Source organism: Balaenoptera borealis, assembly GCF_965194805.1.
Source record: "Balaenoptera borealis genome assembly, chromosome: 11".
NCBI lineage: Eukaryota > Metazoa > Chordata > Mammalia > Artiodactyla > Balaenopteridae > Balaenoptera > Balaenoptera borealis.
In genome coordinates, this window is record NC_138868.1 from 95110597 (window position 1) to 95130413 (window position 19817).

At 41.8% G+C, this 19817-nt stretch overlaps 1 protein-coding gene across 6 annotated transcripts in view; it reads right to left on the minus strand.

Annotated features, from left to right (window-relative positions):
* Positions 1-19817, minus strand: part of CADM1 (cell adhesion molecule 1) — a 325103-nt gene that overhangs the window by 31626 nt on the left and 273660 nt on the right. For 3 of the 6 annotated variants that reach the window (XM_082339772.1, XM_082339771.1, XM_082339770.1), the window contains exons 6-8: positions 11032-11131; positions 7767-7939; positions 2804-2890 (exon numbers count right to left, since the gene is read on the minus strand). In XM_082339772.1, coding sequence (XP_082195898.1) covers positions 2804-2890; positions 7767-7939; positions 11032-11131 — 360 coding nt within the window. The remainder of the gene's footprint in view (positions 1-2803; positions 2891-7766; positions 7940-11031; positions 11132-19817) is intronic. The other 3 variants (XM_082339773.1, XM_082339775.1, XM_082339774.1) reach the window with 1 other exon arrangement.

Sequence of the window (19817 nt, forward strand, 5' to 3'; positions counted from 1 at the left end):
CGAAGGCCTGCCTCCCTAACAGGGAGAACAATTCGATTATTCTGGTTATGGAAGATAAAAGACAACACTGGAACACTTCCTTTCAGAGACATCAGAAATCAACTATGACCTTTCAAGTTTAAAAACATTTTTCGATTGCATTTAAAAACAATTTGTATGTTTTTCTTGTAACCAAACGCTGACCTAGGGAATGGGTTTCAGTCACTGCATTTGCCTGGGAGAAAAGAAATAGATGCCCGTGGGCTTCCTCTTCCTCTTCTCTCTCTTTTTTTTTTTTTTAAGCTGAGGCTTTATGTTAATATCACTAGATTTAGCTGTTGAAGCTTTTAAGGCTAATGGTGGCTGTAATGTACCAAACAGTACAAGAGAGAAGAAGAGTGGAGATTAATTTAGCTCTCCATTTGTCAGGATTCAGTCTGGAAGATTTCTTAGGAACCAATCTAAATCTAGGGGATAGCCTGGACCTTTAAAATGGGACACGGAATCATTCAGCTCCATAACCTTTCATCTGTTTGAAGAAAGGAGCAAATGTTAAATTCCACAAGTACACTTTCTGGGCAAGATAAATATATGTAAGACTGCTTGTTAAGACACAGCAAGCCTGTAAGATCACATCCATTAAGGCAGTGGATTCTACAATGTTGTTTCAGTGGCAATTTTAGTGTAACGACTCTTGGGTGTGCCAGAGAGAATCAGGGAATTCATCACCACAAATGCATTTTGTGTGTAGAGCGGGTTCAGCTACTAATACCAAGAGGCCAAAGTGCACCTATGAGATCATCTTATATTACCTTGAGCAAAGAGGCCAGGAGGAGAGACAGAGGAGCAGACAAGTCCCTATAAAGGTACCTGGGATGTGGACAGAAATATAGCATTGTTTGTTTTTAAAATTTCCTCTTAAATGGAGTCTCTGTGGTTGTAACTGTGATAACAGAGTTGTAGCTGTTTGAAGACATGCGATTAGCGTTAGTCCGGAGTGAAGGCTTAGGAGCTGTGAACTGAGGCACCTCTGCTGAGTTGCTGAGATTGATGGTGAGGGGGGAGGATTTCAGAGAGTGTTAAGAAAGGTCTATTTTAAAAAAAGCCTAAGCTAGTGAGAGGCCAGCCACAAATGAAAAGTGCTGTTCCACATTAAAGAGAAATGTGGTATTTATGCCGAATGAATGAAGGCCTTGACCGCCTTAAAATGTAAACCTGACTAGCTACCTAGACGGAACCTTCTACAAGGAGAGGTAATCAAGGCTGGCTCACACCCGGACAACTTCCGCAAAGACAAAACAGACCACGGAAGGGTTTTCTTAATGGGTTCACACATGCAGGGCAGTGGCGAAAGGGGCGATGTAATTTACACTGACATCCAAAGGGCCGTTTGTAGGAAACTATGAAAACCTGGTACACAGCAGCTCAAGCTTAATTGGTTTACTACCCGGATAAGGTAAGAAATCATGAAAGGTAAACACCTGGTTCGCAGCAAGGGAAGTTGTTAGCATGGTTGCTCTGGAAATCAGTCAGGGAGGAGCATCTTTGTTGCGCTTATTAAGGATGCAGAAAGTGGGAGGAATCTCTCCGCTCTGCTAACAAACTGAGTTTACTTAAGAAGCAGAAGAAACTAACAAAAAGCTAAAAGGGGAATACACACAGACAAGAATTTAGGAAGCAGCCTGGATGGAGCTGAGTTTAGGGTGAGACACAAAAACCAACTGGATGGATGGATGGATTTTCAGAAGCTTTTCAATTAAGTGCAGGCACCGATGTTTTCGCAAACATCATTCAGAACCATGCTCACTAGTGGCTTATTTAAAAGTTCTTTGTTCCACTGTAATGGTTAGAAAGGTGAAGAAAACTGAAATTAGACAATCTATTGTTATATTTCATAAACCGATGAGGCCTCCTCTTTCCCTGAACACTTAGAATTTTCATCATGTCTATCACACCAACTCCTGTGAAAACTGAAAATGTCTCCAGAAAGTCAATGTAAAGGATGGTCTTACCTAAGGAGATCCTGCACGTCTAGTCGACATGGTGCGGCCATAACCTTTCCCACCCTGGTCGGCAGAGAAAACTCCAACAAGTCTCCCGGACAAGCGACATCAAGCACTGAGAGCCGCTGGAGACCAACCAGGAAGGGGCTGGAGGGCATAACCTCCTCCCTCAGTGACGGTCAGAAAAAGGAGACCGCGAAACTCACTTTGAATAGGAGTTTCAGACAGTCCAAAGAGCTAAACCACAGAGTGACAACCGCGGTGGTTCCTCCAATGTTTAACAGAGGGCAGGAAGGGGTACTCGAGTGCCTGGAGTGGAACAGATGGTGACTACCCAGGTGACACACGGTCAGTGGGTACTCTCTGGGGCAGAAAGGATGATGCATTTAGGAACATGGCCCACGTGGACATGTTAAAGGGTGTGTATTTTCCTTCACGTAGATTAAGATGAAATTAAGGCAAGAAGAAGATCCAAAGCCGGGATACTTACCGTTTCGTCAACCGTGGCTCAGCGCAAGCTATCCGCGTGTTCTCTAAGAGCCAGGCTGCCATTTTCCCCCTAGCATTTTGCTTTGCATGATGATGCTTAAAAAAGAATTCTGCAAAATATCTGATCTACTGTTAAATGCTTGGATGTTAAAGACTTTTCTGAGGTCCTTAAGAGTCGACTTGAGAACACAGTATCTAATGTCTGTCAAGTTCCCAAATAAAGGAATAATTCCATTCCAAGGAGTTAAAGGGACCTTTTAGGCTTCTTGTTATACATACCAGAAAGACACTGTACATTCAGGACATCTGCAATGGCAATGAAGGTACCATACCTGCGATGATGGTAAGGATGGTGGTGGTGGTGGTGGTGGTGGTGGTGGTGGTGGTTGTTGTGAGAGGAGGGATAGTTGTGGGGGGATCTGGATAAAGAAAAAAAGGAGAATCAAACCCACAATGCTGAGCACAGCGGTGATCAGTAACGACACAACAAAGGCGTGAAGACACTGACACGTTGTTTGATGACTTCTCCCTTTAAAATCCAAAGACTCCCCACCCCACCCACCCCCGGCCCTGCAAAGATTTATGTCTTATAATCATATCCCAAGGCCTTATTCGGAAAAGCTAAGAAAAGAAGAAAAGAGATTTGGGGGCTTCCCTGGTGGCGCAGTGGTTAAGAATCCGCCTGCCAATGCAGGGGACATGGGTTTGAGCCCCGGTCCGGGAAGATCCCACATGCCGCAGAGCAACTAAGCCCGTGCGCCACAACTACTGAGCCTGTGCTCTAGAGCCTGCGAGCCACAACTACTGAGCCCGCGTGCTGCAACTACTGAGCCCACACACGTAGAGCCCGTGCTCCGCAGCGAGAAGCCACCGCAATGAGAAGCCCGCGCACCACGACAAAGAGTAGCCCCCGCTCGGCGCAACTAGAGAAAAGCCTACGCATAGCAACGAAGACCCAATGCAGCCATAAATAAATAAAATAAATTTCAAAAATTAAAAAAAAAAAAGAGATTTGTATCAATGAAGTGAACTAGGGATGAGGAGATGAGAAGTAGAGAAGGGAGGAAAAATCAAAACATATGACACGCACCCCCCCCCCCCATCCTATTTCAAAAGGTGAGGTTAGACCAACTCAGCCCCTGAGAGGGTCCGACGGTTGTCATTTCGTTTTATACTTTCACCGGTGGGAGAAAAGAGGAGATGGCGCTGATCTATCTAAAGGGCTCCTATCGGCCAAGGGAAAGTGTGCGCCTGCCTCTTGCTCTCTGACTGTTAACTTCATTATTCTCCATCAATACATCCCAGCAGGAAGTAAAACTACTTCTATACTTGTAATAAATACACAGAAGAGAGAATGTCACCACTAAATATCAAGTTCCAGGCATGTGAGATTTTACTGAGATTTTATTTTTTAAAAGTCAGTAAATTTTACAACTTGTAAATATTAATCAGTTCATTGCCTTTGCTCAAGCCTGACCTACGTGGGTGACAATGATAAAACTGAAGAACGTTTCCATCTTGTAAACCAAAGAATTAAATACAAACAAGGCTTAACCCTCCAAGCCAGGAATCTGATAGGGAATCCTCTGTCAGGTGTCTGATATACTGTATATTCTTCTATCATCTCCAAAATCATTTAGGGGAAAAGGGAAGGCAAATATGAAAGAGAAAAAAAAAATTCTCAGCCCAACTGATCAAACTGAATGTGTTAAATTGTCAGCAAGACTTTGACCTAATCAATCATTCTGCTATAATAGAGCGTAAGATGATTTGAAGGCTTTTGATTTTAAATTTTATCTAATGCCCGTCAACTTTTTCTCCCTGACACATCTGTTGTCCTTTTATCTCCAAGTGAGCTCTCAGACTGTCTAATTAATACATCCTAACTTTAATTATATACTGTGTCTTTATTGGGTTTGGTGGAACTTCCTGGAAGTTTACGAAAACATTATCCTGGCGTTTGGTTATGAGGTCTGCTTAAAAGATTCCTACCGTTGATCAATAATCAGTTTTAATTTTCCTCACAAACTTCTCTCACACGTACACAAATGTACGAATTTGACAGGGAAGAATCAAGAGCAAACCTGTCTGTTTTAGGGGAGACTCTGTTCATTGAAGTTGGGGATGCCAGCAGTTTAAACGACTATTGAAAGCAGCCTCACACGTGAGTGCAAAAAAAGAATCCATTAAAAAAAAATCTCATTTTCTTCTTTTCTCAAGAAGTAGAAATGATTCATAATTTCAAACTACCTTGTTAGAAGAAGAACGGACATTACACGTCCAGTCTTGCTTTTTGGAGTACTTTCTTATGGAGGCCACAGGTGGGGAAGCATTTTGTGACCTGGGAGACCACTGGATGCACCTACATCCTGCGGCAGGTGCAGGTACAGGTGCAGGTAGGGACGCAGGTGAGCGAGGGGCACCGGTCCCTGAAGACAACCTGCTCTCTCCACGCCCCAATTCAGCTGTACCCAGAGATGTGCCTTCTCTGTTCTGATTCAATGACAATATTTATCACTGAAAAGGAACATCTGTAGCTGGTATGCTATAATGCTATTTCTGTCTCTATTTCTAAAAGTATTGGCACAAAATGTGTGATGTCCACAATACAATCAAAGTGCACCTGAAGGTGATTTGAAATTACGATTACCAACAGGAGTGGAACAGAGACTAACTAACGAGGGCAGAGACTTCAGAAAAAAGGTCACTAATTCCTTTCATTTTGTGAAAATCACACACTTTCAATTATTTTCATCACTACTGGGGTAACTCGTCCTTCACATGTGGCTCAAGTGACCTAAATGAATTAGATTCCGTTACCAGGTGTAATGCTTAGATCATTTCTAGCGATAAGAGCAATGTGAGGTCACTATTTAATACAGAGTTGGAGCTAATAAGCTATGTTTGACACATAGAGGCTAAAAGAACAAAACCAACTGGGGCTCAGGCGCTAACCAGATAGATTCGCCAAGTATAGAAGTTACTTCTAGAGAATTAAACATTTTAAAAGCATGTTAACTCTGAGTTCATAAAGAACTTTGAAAGCTACTGTAGTAGGACAATAAATTGGCTTTGAAAAGAAAACCTACTCACCATCTTCTCAAACTGCTAGAATATTTTATTACTGGACAAGCAACGCCTCAGGTGAGTATTCTAGCCTGTCATCCCAAACATTACTGCTAGTACAGGTTACGGGAGAGAGGTAGCATATTGTGGATCTAGCAAATTCCTAGACCAGGCGAAGTGCACCATCTTGGGTTGGGGAGATAGTTGGATGTAGATGCGCTTGCCTACATGGGCAGGTCTCTGTTTCCTGGCTTTCAAATAATGCATTCTGGCCCAGCGAGTTCATTCCCAAACGACAATCTTGCATTGGAGGGAACTGTTCTACCGGGAAGCAGAGAGAGTAAGAGAAACTACAAAGAAAGACACACATTTCACTGTAGACTTTGGAGTCAAAGTATCGTGGCTCTGAAACATATTTAGTAACCGTGTGAACTTGGGCAACTTAGGTGACCTTTCTAAGCTTCCTTTTATCACCTGTAAAATGGCATGATGATGGCGCTTACCTCGTCATGTTATCGTGGAGATCAGAGGTGATCGTGCATGTAAAACTGTCACCCTAGTGCATGGAACGAAGTGAGCAAGCCCTCAATAAATGCTAGCCAGAGCTAGGATCCAAAATTATTCAAATCTATCTGTCTATCAAAACGTTTCTCATCTTGAGATGTCGGAACAGTGGGTACAATAAGTCAAAACTGTTTTTCCAGATACCTGAGTCTTCTGAATCAAGGAAGCACATAATAGACTGGTGGAAATTTGTCTCTGCTTTTCATAATCTGCCGTTTTTAAAAAGAGCTGAATGAAAGTCTGTAAACCTGGATAACAGCAAGGTTGGGGCCTCACATGAGGCTCAAACCCTGATGCTGAGCATGGGAGGGATGCAGAAGCAAAAGGGGGATGGCTGGAAATGGGGCACTCGGCACCTCCTTGCACCTACACGGAGAGCCATTCCCTTCACTCTGATCTCCTTAACTACCGGGGAGAATTAATGCTATTATGTGTAGACCACAGACAACATGGGTAGTGTGCAAAGAAATCACACCTCAGAAGTCTATACATAAAGTGATTAGATGTGAGCCTTTAACTTTGCATTATGCTAAGGAAAACAAAACTCAGGTAAGGCTAAAGATTATATTTTAATATCCATGTAGATATGAGGTAAAGCATGCTTCTATTTCATCAAAGAGACTGCTACTCCTATTTTCTTCATAAGGAAAGTGGCCAGGTTCTAAGACGTTATGGTGTAAATATCCCATATGTAGATTTACATGTGTATATGTGTATATTCACATACACTTACACTTGGATTATTTACATGGCTCACATGAAGAGAGAAATGCACACACATGTTCATATATTTACAAGATACTGAAATTGTCATGCCTATGGTTACTCATTCTGTGTCATGTCAGCTCATGACTATTTTTCCTGGTGTAAAAGTAACCGAGAGAGTCAACTGGACAGAAGAGACTCAATTCGTCATCATAAGACTAGATAGGCAGTGCACTCCTCAACTAAACAGAGAATATTCACCAGACACAAAATTGACCATGAGCTATAAATGGGAAATAAGTTTAAAATGGCTGGTACAAGTAGGTGCACAATAAATATTTGTTGACTAGAAAGTGAAATTCATGATCATATGCTTTAATAATCCTGCAAAAAGATATTAAGAAAACAGACAAATTAAAAAAAAAGCACTTGTGTCTAAAGCAGTAGCTATAGGTGGTTAACAGAGCTACCAAGGACCTTCTATTTTTTTTTCCAAGTATTTACTGGCTTGCGACATATGGAATGTAATAGCTTCATGCTGAAAATAGGATAGTTCTGTTCATCAAAGCAGGAGAAAGGCTAGCCCAGGTATCATCGGAAAATACCGCTGGGAATAGACTTTCTGAGTTGAAAAGCCATTAATTGGTAAGGTTGAATTTCGCAGTCATTATTTCTAACATAATCTCCATAGCGTGCGCCTGAGGACAGAGCTTTCCTACTCAGCATGACCAGAGCCTGTGATCTAGAGGGAAGCCCCCATGATTAGAAGGGGAGAAGAAAAGTTGCTGTCCTCCTAGTAGTAGCACTGGGGTCCACCTTGGGCCAGGCTTCTTTTAATTCTTGAAGGAAACAAACTGTTTTTTTGGTTTTCAACTTGACCAAAAGCTCTAGGAGTGAATCACAAGCAGCAGCTACATAATAAATGAGTCAAATGGAAGAGGGCTTCGTCTTCTCACGTACCGTATACATACAGCATATAATCCGAATGAGCTTTGCCCACTATGTTTGAAGCCTCACAGCGGTATGTACCGTTATCTGTTTTGTTTAGGTTATTGATGAACAGGTTGGGCCCCGACAGTACGGCGTGTTGAGGCATTTCATCATCGACTCTCACCCAAGTTACCATCACAGGCCTGCAGAGGGAATGGCAGAGAGACAGGTTGCATTATGATTTCCCACCAAGATGTCTGCATCAAACCTCTCACCCACACAGTAAATGAATCCCATGCAGGATGACACAATTAAAGAGGACCTATTTTAAGTTCAGAGAATTACAGCGGTGAAGGCTTCACAAATCTGTTTGGAATATAATTTTTAAAAAAAATATTATCAGGTGTTGAAAAACTTTCAACAGACCACAAGCAGGAGTCTCATTATTTCCAATTCATCTTCAACAAATCAGCAAATAAACCAATGTGCCCTATTTTTATGCCCTGCTGTGTGCTTTCACACCAATTCAGACAGGACAGAGCTCACCCATTGTTAATCATCTCATTAATTAGGGGGAAAAAATCAAATCCTGGGCTAGTGATACATACATTAATCTCATGGTTACTAACACGCCGAGATAGTGGCATAGAAAGTTGTGATATTTAAGTGGATTTCGAGTTTCGCAGAAAGGAATGGACTTTTACAACTGAATAGTGCTTTCTTTGGCCTCTGCTGTTTGAAAAAAAATTACCTCTTCTCATTCTGGAAAGATGTAATCACTTCCTGTCCCCTTACCCCCTACCCATAACACACCCTCCGGCAACCCAAGACCCCACCGCACCTTCCGAGGCCCCAAGCCACCTTATCTATGTGCTCTTTGGCAAAATGCCTGTCTTCCCTGGCTCTCCAAGGCCCTCACGCTGCTCCCGTTCCCCTGTGTGTGCACCTGCAGGCCCCCAGCTTGAGGGACAGGCTCCCAGATCAATGGCTGTGGAGTGACAGCACCTCCACGTGAACTCCTGGGGTCCTACGGCACTTGCTCATCAGAGGGGAGGTTTGCTTCCGTGATTTAAAGACCACATTTGTATCCATCAGGAAAAGGCAAATTTCACAAGATGCTCCAGGGCCCAAATTGCACACACACAGAGTCTTTTTCAAACTCACTGAATTTATAATCCTTCAAGGCAGCCCCTATGAAATCGAGGCCACATCTAGGGCTGGGCCTGAAAGCTGCCATTTCCAAGGCAGGGCCACAGAGATTCGGGCACAGAAGCAGCTTCCTTTCATTTCCTGCACTACCTCTAGGAGCGGCATCGGAACCTAAGACCTGCGCTTCATAGGAATGGGTACTCAAGACAGCCCTGTCAAGTAGCATTCCGGTTTTCCAGTGGGATGTGAAGTCACAATTTTTCTTTAATGACACATGGGTTTGTTATCACAACCCAGTAAATTATTTCAAAATGAGCCCTGCATCCGTCCTCCTCGCAGGCAAAGGCGAACGGCTCTGCCTGGCGGCAATCAGACCTATTGTCCCGCTGCTTGACAGCTGAAACCATCAGTGGGGGTAAATGCTGAGAACATTCACAGCATTTAATGGCAAGTTAAATTACCATTTTTATTGTATGCAATTTCTTGAGAAAATAAATAGGTGATATGCTAGAAGGGCTAGCAGTCAAGTAACCCGTGCTTTGCTCAGACAACCGTGGACCCGGGCCGATTTGAGAGGAACAAGCAAATACCCTCTCTGGCATCAATGTCCCGAAGGAAGCATACAATTTACTGTCCCCGTGGCACATTCGACTGAACACAGTACCTTCTTCAGGGGGAAAAAAATATAGAAACAAAATATAGGTTAGCAAGCCATAGTCTGTAAATGTAGTTAATGTGGATGGTACTTTTAAGTGGCAAGAGGCCTGAGAGAATTAATTTTTTTTGCCACTGGATTGTTTTGGAAGGAAGGCAATTTGCTACCTGGGGCCTAATTCAAACAGTTTACGCAAAGAAAGAGCTGAATCTTTTGCAGTGTTCAAAGCAGAAGAAGACTGCTCTGGTGAAGCTGGAAGTACTTAAATCCAAATAACTTTGAAACACCCAAGGAAAAGCAAAGCAGAAGCAAGACCACCTCCTCCTTCCTAAAGGCCATCTTTACAACTCCAAACAGTGAGTAGAGAGAGAAGCAAATCCTTGGCCCTGGAGAAGGACACACAAAATAGGGAGGGCTGACGTGGGGAGAGAGACCATTGCAGCTAGGCTCCCGCCGGCTCTCTGTTCTCTCAGAGATCATCGCTTAGCTGTCATGGGGAGAATTCTTTCCAAAGACTTGGGGGAAGCTTTGTGAAAATGCTCTGAGGTCCTTGTATGAATATGCTAGTTAGCAAAACTCTGAGGGGGGAGAAAATCATAGCGAGGGGACAGCAGAGGGAGCTCAATGCTGTTTTTTGTTGGGGACCAATAAGAATCTGAGTGAACCCAATCACTAGGTTGACCTGTTGTTCCATGTGAAATGGATTGTTTTTTTCCCTCAGAAACAGTTAAGAACAATCTTCACTCTATTAGAAAGATGAAAGGATTCTTCCTCCTCCCCAAACGAAACGGAATAATAGCTAAAGTGGTACCACCACATGGCTTTTGCTTTATTAGTGATAATACATGTAGTTTCTCTAATTCACTTTCATTAATTTAGCAGGGGCAAGTGCAGTAGCTTTTTTTACACTTTTCAATAAAATAAGAGTGTAAGTCTTTTCCCTTACGCAGTATGTATACATATTCCTTGAGAAAAAGTCCCAAACCATTCCTTACTAACAAAAATATTTCTAGTAGTCACTTTTCCTTGAGGGAAGAAGCAAAATGAAAAGTAAGGCAAATTCATTTGCCTACAGCTGGCCCTAAACACAGCAGCTTAATTTAAGTCTGAAAACCATCTTTCCAACAGCTTAGTTAGACATTAACACAGAAGGTAGCAGATATATCATTAGATTGTGGGCACGCTAAAAAGTTATTAGGATTATTTTATGTGGGTGAGAGAAAATAGTTCTGACAATCATGTTGATGATGATAAAAGAGAATTAGCTGAGATTTCAATCTTAGCTGGCATTTCATTTTTCTCCCAATCCTCACCCTTAAGAACCACAGATATTTATTCCCCTTTTCACTGAATATTCTTTCAGTTCCTGAAAAATCTTCCATCCTTTACAGCAGGAGACAGGTGACAGGCCAATGAGTTGTGAATGCACATCTGTGTGTTGTCACATTTACTGCTCGTGACCCTCTGCCAACCTTGGCCTTCAGAACTTACTGGGGCTTCCCGATGGCTTCACATGTTAACTCAAGCGCGTCCCCTTCCCGGGTTAGGCCTTGTAGAGGATAAGTCATCTGAATATGCACTTGAGGCTTATCTGTGTGACAACAACACAAAGTACAATGTTTAGCAAATGATATCATCAGTCAGAACCAGACTTGCATGCTGTCACAAACCCCATACTACCAGCACTCACGTGCTTCCCATCCTCGTGCCTTCAGTAAAATCCTTCTAATTAGTAAGTAATCCTGGCATTTGCTCAAATTAAATTGACTAATAACTCTAAGGAGTGAACCACGAACAGATAAGAGATTCATAAGCCAACCACGCCACATCAAACATTTCCTGTGAAATACATTTTGTTACATTTAAGTTTATCTCCAGACTCACTCAAGCTAAAGGAAACTCATTTGCCTTCATGCTGAGGTGAAGCCACAGATATCTGCGGTGCTCAGAATTGATACATTTTATCATAGATCATATATTACTATGTGACAATATGTTGTGACACTGCATATTAATAAGTTTGCCCCTTCTATGCTCTTGTTTTCAAATGGGAAAGGCAAAACTCCTGAATTCCACTCAGATGTCTCTAAGAATAAAGAACTGGGAGGTTCTGGTGGCCCCTAATGAAACTCTATGATGGCTCAACGTAAACAAATCAGAAGGAAGGAAACTGACAGTTACCGAGTCTACTATGGTAGGAACCATCCTTGGTGGCGGAAAAAGCCCAGTTTTAGGGACGAGAACATTGGTACCTAGAGAATGATGTAGGTTGTCCAAGGTCATAGAGATAACATAATGAGAGACAGCCCCATGAAATGTATGTTTGGAGGGATTATTGATTCAAACCCACGTTTCCCAGTGGCAATCCATAATTAAAGCCAAGTATACTGAGTATAGCTTCCTAACGCAGTCAAGTATTTAGGTATTCCTAAGTGATGTATTCCTAAGTGTAAGTGAATACTTTAGTGATGTAGGTATTCTTATTTCCACTAGCTATTTAAAAACTGTGTTTGTGAGTTTGTGGGGCTGTGGGAATGAGAGAGGAACGCTAGGAGGTACAGGGAATGGGGAGGGGTTGGAATTAACTTAGATACACACACAAATACATTTACAAATAAAACCTGAATGGAATTGGGAGGATTTTTTTTTTCCCTTTGTTGAACTAATAAACTATTAATCCCTACATCATTTTTCTCATTTAATTTCATGACTTTGTAAATGTATATTTTTGGAAATGTACCCAAGAGGTAATAAATGTGAGAGGGCACGACATCAGTTGGCTGAAAGGTCAAAACAATTGCCATAACTTTACTTTCTCGGACAATCACACCACCCAAACAACAGCCCCTTGGCCTTTTACAAGCAGTGGTTCGCTCATTATCATTCACCCTATGGTATCAGGGAGCAAAGAGAAATATGGCAGGGCTCAAACATCTCTACCTGTACACAGCCAAACAAGCTGCACGAGGTCCTCTCTAGGGATGGCTGTTTTCTGGATGTGTTTTTACAGTCGTGTTACTAGCGCTGGATCTTTCTGTCTCTGAAAACCACGTGGCATTCAAAACCTTTTAAGAGAGGCTTCTTGTACATCGGTGGGCACTGCACGCTGAATTGGTAATGCTTTCTGAGGAGCTAAGTCACTTGCCAGAGAACGTAAGTGAACTGGGACCGAAAGCTCCAGCTGACCCCTGAAAGTAACACGATTCTATTCTTAGACTTGTTGGCAAAGGCCATGTTTAAGAGGAAAATGGCGTAGAGGTCTCCAGATACTGATAGCTGGGTGGGGAAGCTAATCATTAAAGAAAGGCAAAAATACTCAAAAAGGATAAACAGGATGACCTTAAATGAACACTGGCTGCTGGGCAAGTGTCCTGGGTGCCCACCTTTGAGAGCTATAGACAATACTGTAGGCTAAATACAACCATTGGGTGACATATGTGGGTCTATTATTTTTGGTGGTATAATACACTTGCACACAGAGCTAGTTGGTAAAGTTTATTAAAAAAACAACCCACAAGATACCAAGAAAAAAAAAAAAAATGGTAGAAGGTTATGCCACTGAAAACACAGACAACAAAATACCGGCTCCCTTACAGTTCATGCTCAGAAACAGCAGTACTTCCGGAGTTCCTGGTTAGGGAACCTCTGTCATCCTTATCCAGGAACCATTCTGAGGAAAGCTAAATTTAAAGCCCCAAATTTGGGCTGAAATGTAACATTTTCTTATAGGTTAATCTCTGATCCACAGAAGGTCTACATTTTCCATGCACTGCTGACTTTGGCCCATTAATTAAGGAGAAGCAGAATGCTTGCTGGCCAACGTGGAAGGCTCTTTTGTCCTTTTTTCTCCTTTGTGTAATTTACAAGCAAACAGAGAGAGTATATTTTTCAGCACGGTGCACTAAGGGTTTTTACACGCTCAACTTCCATTAATAATAAAGACGGTGTTGAAAATCCATCCACCCTGCCTTTTCAGTACCACTGAGTTTGTTTTAGTTAAATGCTTTTTATGTTCCTAATGGCTGTTTGCCAGTTGTCAATTACTCACATAAATTAGGAATAACAAGCTAAGGCCTTGCTATACCTGGAATTTATGTTTAAAAAAATCATATACTAAGCCACAGGAAATACACCTTCAATTTTGATAACTGATTTTCCCAATTTACTCTCTAGGTTTCTGGAGAAACATCTACCATCTACTTATGGGTACAGCTGCCACAGTTACCTTAATAGCTCACTGGAAAGGTAAATATTAATCTTGCTTGCATTATACAGAAAAATGTCCTCCTCTGTTGACACGTGCAGTATTTATAGGCATATTATTCGACTGTGGGCAGCTGAGCTATCTTCACGCCCAGCTTAGGAGCCAAATAGAGGGTCTGTGTGCCAAGATCCGTCTCTGGGTGAAGGAAACTTAAAAAACAAATTCAATTCCCCCTCCTTTGCCCTGAAAGAGGAACTTGAGCCTTCCCAACAGGTGGAATAGAAACCCTGGGACTCCACTGGCACCTCTAGAACCCAGGGCTGCTACATCTTCCCAGGATGATCCTGACCACAATCCGAGTATGTCAAAATACTGAACAATCCAGATGGCTGATTGCATAGCCCAGAAGCTCATCATTTATATTTTAATTATGTTCATAAATCAAACGTTATAACCCGCCGAATCTTTTCTGAAACAGAACCAGACTCCAAGATTTATTTTTAAGTAATGAGGTAAGGCCCAGAACATTTTCTGGGTGATCATTTTATGCCTCGGTTGGTGTTGGAAGGCACAAGGCTAAAAGCCAGCTGACACTTTCTGCCCAAGTACAATAACTGTCTAGAAATGTACTGCAGAATGGCTTAATGTCACTATAAAATGGAACTGCTATATAAAAATAAGAAAAATAGTTAGGTCTGTGCACTCATGGAACATTACAGCTACAGAGATGGTACCACCAACAGCCAATCAATTAGGTCGAGGGATCTGAGGTTTTCATAATACACTGTAATTGTTTAAAAACCCCATAAAAGACATTTAGCAAGACTACTACAGCAGACAAAATTCGTCCATTGGTCAAAGTCGCACAGAGGGTTAAATACCAGGAGGCTTTAGGTCACACTACAGTAGCAGCCAATTAAAAAAATCATATTAGAAAGACATTCTGATTTGATGAGACTTTCTTTAAATGGACTTTGCTCTCTCTATAAAGGGAAAAAATATATTTATAAAAGGAAACTCTTAAAAGAGGTTAGAATGGCTTGCTGGCAGATTACAATTGATTTCATGCCAGTCTGACCTTGCACCATATTCTATGATCTTTTCAGAAGATGAAACTCAAGACTCTGGAACGTGTATTTCACTTTCCTATGTAAATGAAAAGTCACAGTCTCCTTCCCTCTAGATTACCGCAGTAACATATCAGGTCTTTAAAATTTCTTAGTTAAAAAAAGTACACTGCGGTTTCCTTTTGCCTGGGATATTATCCTCCCCATGTACCAGAGAGGAGCATTGCTGAGATAAGAGGGAAGGTGCCCTGACACCGCGGCAGGAGGAGACCTGTTAGCCCAGGGGCTCCTGACGCTTTCCCTGCCTGAGATTTTCTAAAGCAGGGGACGTGGGCCTCAAATGTTCATTGATGCGCTGACTGCAAGCAGGTCCAGGACCCCAAGTGCAAATCTGTTCCTGCAGGCTCTTTGTGTCCCTTACTTAGATTTCATCCAACATTCTGAAACACCTGTTAGAGTGAGACTGGATGCCTGTCGACCAAGTGTTCATTGTTTCGGGCCCACCAGGGAGAACTCAAGGGCAGTGTGGGCCCAGATGGATCAGAATGGCTGCGAGGACGGTTTGGGTCAGTGCCTGTGCATTCAGGTGGGGAAGCACTGACAGAAGGGCCTTTGTCAATCATGGGGGATTATGGCAGTTTGGAGAAGCACGACAATGCCGAGATGCACCTGAGATTTGGTGAGTATGAGGGGCTGCTTGAGCTCAAAGCAAGAATCAACCCCTATAACACGGCCGCCTAAGCTGCTGGGAGAGCCCAGCTTTGCTCTGAAGGAGGGCGATGTATCACGAGGTCATTGGGGCTGGTGAGAGAACACAGTCACAGCGAGCTCTCAGAGGACTTAAAGAGAACATCTTGCAAAAGGTTTGCTTCCCAGTGTCACAATACGTTCACGAATAATTTTCACTGCCGTTTATTTTGTTTGTTTGCAAGGTGAAGGACCTCCTGCTGTTACATCTGTTGTATGAATCGGAGCACTTAAACTGTTCTTCTTGAGGAGGGCTGAGCTATGATGAGTGGGGTGAGTCAAACCTGAGGGGACGGATGTGGGACCGAAGAGCATGTGCCACATTACGCAGTAAAATGCAGTTTCCTCTTGTTGCAACTTGTGAGTAGTTCTGTGGATATTGAGATTACTGTTTACCCAACAGAATCAAATTTTATTCTGTGATGTTGTGGCAGAGAGTAGTTTCCAGTGCCTTTGAAGTGGGGTGCACACTCACCCACACAGCACTCTTCCATATCTTTGAGAAATCTTCAGAATTAGAAAGTGAACACTGGGTGAGAAAATTCTCACAGCAAGATTTTCTGCACAAGAACGTTAGCTCTGTAACAAGAAAAGGTTTTTTTTGTATCCCTGGTGCCTAGAACAGTGTCAGTGCCTGGCACATAGTAGGCGTTCAATACATATTTACCAAGTGAATGAATGAATGAGAAAGTGGGGAAACATTGGGGCATGGACTTCTAGCTCTGCTACCGGTTAAACAAAAACAAAACAAAAACAAGCAGACCCTGAATCCCTCTAAGCCCTGTTATAAGATAGACAAGGCACATGAAAATTTTCAAGTGTTTATTTGAGCATCCATTTGAACAGGGCAGCCCAAACTGAAAGTGCTCCAATAGGAGCTGGGGGAAAGGTTTTAATAGAAAAGACACGGAAGTAAAGAAAGTGAATTATTTGATTGGCTAGAGCTTGAGCAGTTGCCTAATTTGGGAAGCCTGGTTAGCTATTTGTGATTGGCTGGGCTTGAGTTTCATTGCCTTGGAGGGCATTGGCTTTGGTTTAGGTTTTGGTTTGCCTACATAAGCTACCAAGGTATCAGAGTCACCTTATTAGATTGGTCTAATGGCCTCCTTGTTTAATCACTTTAACAGCCCTCATTGCAAAATACAATTCTATTTTTCTTTTAGAAGGTCAATCCAGCTCCCAAAATTTGAGGTTCAACCCGCTTGTCTGATTTACATACTTCCACTTCACTACACATTTATTTAGCATTTTGGGTATATTTCAAGGTGGTATCTTAAATGAAATCATAAAGAATGTTGTTGAACCATTCTTTTTATTTATTTTTTGTTAACCACCTTAAGTATAGGAAGTTTTATTTGGTTGTCCAACATTTTTAAAAACATATTTTTTTTTAAATTGAAGTATAGTTAATTTACAATGTTGTGTTGGTTTCAAGTGTACAGCAAAGGGATTCAGGTTTATATATATATATATTCTTTTTCAGATTCTTTTCCATTATAGGTTATTATCAATACAAGATATTGAGTATAGTTCCCTGTGCTATACAGTAGGTCCTTGTTGTTTACCTATTTTACATATAGTCGTGTGTATATGTTAATCCCAAACTCCTGATTAATCCCCCACTTCCCCCAGCGATCCCCCTTGGACCATTCTTTTTAGATTTTGAGATGTTAGCTTTACAACCGTTTAACCTTCCACAGAATCAAAATCTGACCTTGAGTTAAAAACCATTAAGAGCGCACATTAGAAGAACTGTTTCACTACATAGTATTCAATGTCCACGGCCACAGAGACACACCTTTTCCAAATACATTAGGTCAGACAGTGAGATGTGGGAAGAGGCCTCTTTCTACAGGGTGTGCCTTCAGAAGGCAGGGATGATGGCAAAGGCTTTCTTCCCTAAGAGTCATGTCATTCAAGTCTTGCTCACAATGGAGTTGGCCCAATATTTACTCTTTGTTTTTTGAGTATTAGTGACTCAGTCTCCCGCCCCCTTTGGCACTGCAGAATGCCTCGCTAACACTCTATAGAGTTAATGGCATCAGGAACTTGGACCCGCTTCTACTGTGTGTTAACACAAAAAAATGATAGGTTAGAACATTAGTTTGAATCAGGGGGTCTCCATGCCTTGATTATTTTTCAGGAGGAATAATAAATACTGAAATAACTTCCCTGGAACTCAATTCATTGCTTTAAAAAAATAAAAGAAAGGGAGAGTGGGAGGAAGAGCATATTCTGTTAAAAAAAAGAGACCGGAGATCAGAGAGAAACAGGCCAAATATGAGAACGCCAGCTATTATGCTTTGAAGAATATAACCTGGGAGCAGAATCGATGGGGGAGAGGATGGGATATGGGAGCTGCCGTGGTAAACTGTGTGTTATCCTCCACTCCAAACAGGAAAGATTTTCCCATTTCCAGGTTTTTCTCCCTCCTTCACTGCAGGACACTATCGATACCAGAGAAACATTTATTTTGGCACAAAGAACAGGTTTTGATCATCTCCTCAATGCCCAATTTTCCCCCAACTGAGGGAATGAAAGAAAAAAAAAATCTAGCCTTCTGTGGACCCTCGATGAACAGGAATATGGATGTACAAAATACCTGGCTACACTGAGTCAATACAACTCATTTTGAAAATGATGCCCACGAACATAATTAACTAGCAGATGATAATCAGAGCAGGGAAGGCATTCAAACACCCATTTTTTGAGTCTTTGGTTTCATTCTCCATTTCAAAACCTATCTCTTAAATTTTTTTTTTTTCAGATATGCACACACACAAAATCCTCACTAGATGAGGATTTTTGCAAAACATTTTAAAGAGCAAGGCTACGACGGGGGAAAGCAAAAGACACACAGCAGTAATTCCAGAGCTTCCGATTCACCTCGGTCCAGAGTAAGGCTTCCCCCCTTGCACAGCAATCTGAATTCCATACTGAGGGTCACACCTTTTCTTTGAATTCCCAGCTTATGTCGCTATGTGTTTCCACCTTGATGCTATTTAGACAGTTTTCTTTTAACGCGCAGACAGTGAACTGTTCTCCTTTAAACAGGCTTTTATTTGACAAGAGTATGTTCGCTCAGATCTGAAGCTCCACTAACCGTGCTACAATTCTACCACATTCTGCTATAATCAACCCTGTTGTAAATTTGAGCAACGCTATATACACAGACATTGGAAAGAAAAAACTGCACAGAAAGAGTTTAGGGTCATATAGCTCAGAACATTAAAAAGCAAAACTGTTCTCTGCCTAACATCTAAGGAAAGAGAGCTTTGAATTCCAGGTCGCGAGCACAATTACTTTCTGTTTTAAACATTTAACTGCGTGCTGCCGTATCCTTGCTGAGTCTCAGAATGAAAGCTAGAAAACTAAGAGCCCTACTGTATGTTCTTCCTTCCCAGCAACGGTCCTATGAGAAAACCTTATTAATGAGCTTGCAAACGAGCACCCAACAGGGAAATGCCACAAACAAGAGCAGCTAATGCCCCGGAAAATCAAATAACTGAACACTTGGCTGATTGTGGTGCCTTCCATATTTATAATAAAAAAAAGGGAGGGGGGACTTTAATTCACTAATTCTGAGAGGTCAACACCTTGCTGAACAAAACAACTCACTTATTTATGTTCAGAAATCTCCAGATGATAAATTACATTGACGTTAATCACTTCAATGCATACTACACAATTAATATCTGTACTCACCAAAAACTTAAGGATTATTTAAAGTATGACAGCATACACATCTGGCTGATTTTTCACATAATTGGGCACCACAATTTCTGCTGGTACCACATACAAGTGTCTTAACAAACAAACGCTGCAAAATTCTGTGTTCAATTAATTGGGACTTAAATCCACACCACAAAAGGGATTCCAAGTTGGAGCTCAAGCCTTGTCTTCTAGACAATATGGTGGCTCTCCGTGTCAAGGGGAGTGTGCAACCCTTCCCTTCATTTTATCCCTCCTCCTTGCTCCTGTCAATTTTAAAGTAAGATATTTAGTGGCATACAACGTAGGTTTTCATTGCCTTTTTAAAAAATAGTATTTTCTAAAAGGACATAATTTATACAGCATTCAAATCCATTATCTGTCATTTTACTCTGTTCTTATCCTGATTAATATCCATCCACCTTAGATGAGGTAGAGAGAGGTTTCCAAAAAACTTCATGTAGCAAAATGGGCTAAGGTTGAACTGAGTATACTTAACACCAATCCTATCAGGTTAGATTTGCCTCGAAGGTAGTCTCATTTCCCCA